General features: G+C 33.3%; 1 protein-coding gene across 2 annotated transcripts in view; it reads left to right on the top strand.

Moving 5' to 3' along the window:
* Positions 1-2,148, top strand: part of LOC135225787 (uncharacterized) — a 374,753-nt gene extending 372,605 nt beyond the window's left edge. For both annotated transcript variants that reach the window (XM_064265266.1, XM_064265265.1), the window contains one exon: positions 1,776-2,148. In XM_064265266.1, the coding sequence (XP_064121336.1) occupies positions 1,776-2,032 (257 nt within the window). In that variant the 3' untranslated portion in view covers positions 2,033-2,148. The remainder of the gene's footprint in view (positions 1-1,775) is intronic.
* Positions 2,149-5,000: the final 2,852 nt, after the last annotated feature.

Genomic DNA, 5,000 nt, shown 5'->3' with positions numbered 1-5,000 from the left:
TATACATATATATATATATATATATATATATATATATATATATATATATATACACATATATATATTATCTATATATATATCTATCTATATATATGATATATATTTATATCTATAATATATATATATATATATATCTTCTATACATCGTGCTACAAATGTGCTGTAATATCCAATTCGCTCAACCTCGGAATTGCTCTTCAGTTAACAAATATGAAAATATATTAATTCCGAGGTAGAGCGAATTGGATAACAAAATCGAGAAATTGCTAAATCTAAAAATGGCAGTTCCTTATTAGATTCCAAGTCCATTGTTAACTAAATACAAGTACTCAAAATGATGATATTTTGGTCTAAGCTTTGGGATGGTATGTAACATCCTCAGGGTGAGGACTTTCCATCTTGATCTACTCATATATAACCAATAGTTTTTAGGGACATGGTACACTTGTCTACATATTAAGTACGCCTGAAGTCAATGACACAAGAAGGTTTTTGTCCAACAATTTTTTAAAGGATCAATTACACTCACATTTTGGTTAAGTAAAAAAAATTATCATTCATATAATATCTTAACAGTAATGTTTTTTTTTAATCGGCAAAAGTCAACAGTTTTATCTTATAAACTTAACCTGTTGAAAATCTAATAAACATTTAATGGTACAAGGTTGTTCTTTTATCTCAGTTAATCATGGTTACTTCTTGGGTCTTTTCCGACATGAAATTTACGTATCTGCTCTGCAGTTTGCTGCTAAGTGAGCAGGAAAATACACAAAAATTAGACATAATCTAATGACAATTTATTCCCAAATAAAATTTACGTAATTTTGCATTCGTTTGCCAGCAGGATAAGCTGAGTGAGGATCTGTGCTTGAGCGTTGACAGTTATGGCTATTGACCCTAAAGCACATGTTATTCAGTTTTTCACAAGTTTCTTCTCATCCTTGTAGTTGTGTTGCCATATCGTAATCTTTTGATCTGCTCTTGCAAAAACAAATCCCTCCTTCTCTTACCCGTTTCATAATTTTTCTTTTTATTTAACAGAGATTCTTTACTTCTTTCTCGTATCCGTCATAGTGAAAGCTAAAACATTTTAATTAATAAAATAACTGGTTTTGTGTAGAAATCTCTCACACAAGGAAAATATATCATTGCTTGCGCTCCCGTTTCACAGTAGTTAAAGTGCATGATTATTCTTAATTCAAGAATCGGAAATAAAAATGAAAGCCCTTCTGACATTTCGAGACGAAAAAGGTTATCAATTTTCACGCTGAATGACGTTTGATCAGTAGTACATAAATGGTGTTGATTATGAGAGTTCAAAATGAATGCTATCTTCATCTCTAGAAGTACAAAAAGGTAAGTAAGGCAACGCTGCTCTGTTAGGAAACTATATTAAGGTTTATCTTCTTTTTTTTGCTTTACTTATATATTAAAAGTAGCTGTACATTGCTGTTTTTTTTTATGATCAGTGTTAACGTAATAGAACCTTCATGATGAAGGTAAATTTTTAAAAGGGTGAAGAATATATTTAACCTTTTAAGAATAAAAAAAAAAGAGTCGTAAATAGCTTAAACGTCTGATAAACTAAGCTAAATCCTGAATATAAAGGAGTCAATGGTTTTTGACGTATACGCGTTGCCTTGCGTTTTCGTTTAAGATTATGCCCCTCACTGCTACTTGGAATTATTAATTAGACGTAAAGTAGAATTTCCCAAAATCATTTTAGTATTTGTACATTCCTTTTCAAGAAAATGTTCGTCATCTTTTCATTTCAGGGAGTGACGAGATGGTTGCAAATTGCTTACTTGAGCGCGTTCCGTGGCTTTACCTCGTCATTGCCATCGTCACCTTGGTCACCCTCCTGTTAATAACTATATCAGCTATACGGCGCCACCGTATGCAGCTGGCTAAGAAGCGCCAGCAAGATGCTCGAAGGGTGTCCACTCAAGAGTCAATTCTGCCACCGAAAGAAAAAAGTTTAAGTGCCTACGCCCTGGACTACACAGACATGGATTTTGAGACAACCGTTTGAAGGAGTATGGGAAGTTTATTTCTATTTCTTTTTATCGTCGTATTTTTGTTTTTCCTGAATGCTCCAAGAATTTAAATGTCCCGTGATTGCAGGGTGTCTGCTGCCCATCCTCATCAGTATTCTACGAAACAGGTACATCAGGTATTTCTTGTTGGGAAGAAAACCAATACAGGATATAACTGATTATATTAACAGAATTATGGCCGTTACCGGTGTCTAGCAACATTAGAAGGAATGATTATTTGTTGTTAGTGAAGGCGCAGTAGTTGAGCGTGCCTGCCGAGGAAAAACCGGGACTGTATGGAGCTTCAGCGATGACCACAGAAACATCCTGGAAAGCTACTTGTGTGTTTTTAAAACTGTCAATAACAATGAAATAAAATTCTGTGAGGCAAAAGTGAGAAAGGTAAGAATAGACATAAGAAACGATTCCATAACATTGCGCCGAAAAGCTATGTAAACTTCTTAATCATTTTGGTGTTTCTTTAAAGTCAATATCGCGGACTGGATAATAAATTGCGTGACGATCAAATTAGTATGTAGCAGAACATTTTGGTTTCAAGTTTTTAACCTTTTATTTGCAGAATCATACTTTGGTCATCAGGACACCTTTATCCGGTCAGTTTTTACTCTTCAAGTTCCTAACCGTTAGATTTCATCGTCTTAATTATATACTTCACCTACGTACATTCAACATTTGCGCTGTTAGGTGATGGTTTTCAGCATATCTGTACCATCGTCTCTTCATCATCATTATTATCATCACTCTCTGCATCATTCGAAAGTTCTCATCGATTGTCTAAAGCAATACTCTACTAATAATCCTCATCATTGTCATCATGTCAAGAAATTTTCCTGTAGCAACACCTGTCCCCGGAATTTCGTTGGCCCTTTTGCAATTGTTCTCGTTGAGCCTCAATAACTTTCAGTGATGACTATTTTACCACCTTTTTGTAGGTCATCTAATACACCTTTCTACCCTCTCTCCTTTAGTTTAGGATGACATCCCCTCAATTCCTTTTAGATGAATGCTCAATACTTCATTAATCAATTCCATATATTAGTTTTAATCGCTTAATATTATTTAACGAACAAGACAACAGTACCACTGTACCAGTAATCTGCGTTACGTAGCTATGCTGAAATCTGAGGGCAGCCTATGCTATCGAATGCTCAAGTGATTTAATTCAAATTTAAGAAAACAAACAGATACTCTCCCAAAAATACATAGACGTAATTATGATTTTCGACTGTGGTCTGAACTGGCGCTCATAATGACCATCTAACGAATTAACACAAGGATTAAGACTATATCATCTTTACGTACACCCATCATTGCGGTTAAGATGACATTTTCTAGGGATCTGAATATATATTTAAACATATGTGCACGTTTTACGCAAGCGTGAATGAAAATGAATCATAACAAAGGTAATGAGATATATTTGCACATTCTGTATTTACTCGCATGAAAACAAGAATATACCAGGTATTATCATATTCATAATATGCTATACAGACATAAATCTCTCGCTCTCTCTCTCTCTCTCTCTCTCTCTCTCTCTCTCTCTCTCTCTCTCTCTCTCTATATATATATATATATAATATATATATATATAATATATATATATATATATATATATATAATATATATATAGATAGAACTAGATAGATAGATAGATAGATAGATAGATAGAGAGATTGGTGATAGAGAGATAGATATTCAGTTTAGTAGGCATTAACCTACCCTTCCTGCCAGAACTAATACAAATTACATATGTGAGATGGGCTCAATAACGATTTCTGCAGGTAATGTGTTATACTTCGATCTACTAAGAATTATGAATCTTTTAATAGTTTTACGCAAGCATTTATCATACATGAGACTTATTAGGGGGGTTTCCAGTGCTAATAAGTGACCATAGGACCATAACATATTAAATATTTTTAACATAAATGTGTAAGGATCTTCATTATTTCTTTATTTTATTGTTTGTTATAGTAACGTTTAGTTGCTTCTTATCTGAATTAGTTTTATATTTGCGTTGTCGTTTCTTGCTTTACATATTGTTAGTTGTTAGAGTCTCAGGAGGCTTACGAAGATACAGTGCAGTTTTCTTACTTTCTTACCACACTAGTAGAAATAATACAGAAAATATACGAATCGAAGTATGAGCCTTTCTGGAATCTTCTTGACCCACAACTGGTGAGGCTCTCCACCTTACTCCGCTCGACTATCTTCTATCTTCTCTCTCTTCATGCTTGCCGTCTCGAAGGTTCTTCAAAGGAAAGTGTCCAGTCCAGGCGGGTAATCTCTTCTGTTCCGCCTTGTAGTCGTCCTTATTGGTTGAAGATTATTCAACGACGTCCCTTGGGTGTGATTAATTGACTTAATCCCTCCTTCGTAGGTGGGACTACTGTCGTCACCGAAAGTCTTAAGTTTCGGCGAGAGTTCAAAGGTTAGGTCACAGGTGAGATGGGTAGGCAGTTTTTAACGGTTGCGCAAAGACTATTCCGACACCATTGTTTTGACGACAAATTCACGAAACTTCCTAATCGTTACTCTCCCTCTCTCTTTTTCTGTCTCGTTTCTCTATTATACATTCTCTCTCTTTTTCTCTTTCTCTGTCTAATATTTGTCTATTAATGGTTCTCTCTCATTTCTATTTCTCTTTTATAGTAACGCTATTCCTAACTGATATTCTTCTAGCTACCAGTACAAATGATAAATTAAAGATTTTTAATATATAGAAAAGGAAAAATATTAATATAGACTATAAAAATAGATATATATATATAAATATATAGAGACGATATTTATATAAATATATATATTATATAATATATATATATATATATATATATATAATATATATATAATATACACACACACACAACACACACACATATATATATATATATATATATATATATATATATATATATATATCTATATACTATATAGTAT

Source organism: Macrobrachium nipponense, chromosome 13 (assembly GCF_015104395.2).
Source record: "Macrobrachium nipponense isolate FS-2020 chromosome 13, ASM1510439v2, whole genome shotgun sequence".
In the NCBI taxonomy this organism is placed as follows: Eukaryota; Metazoa; Arthropoda; class Malacostraca; order Decapoda; family Palaemonidae; genus Macrobrachium; species Macrobrachium nipponense.
The sequence above is the reverse complement of the archived record's forward strand: the minus strand, read 5'-3'. Positions and strand labels throughout refer to the sequence as shown.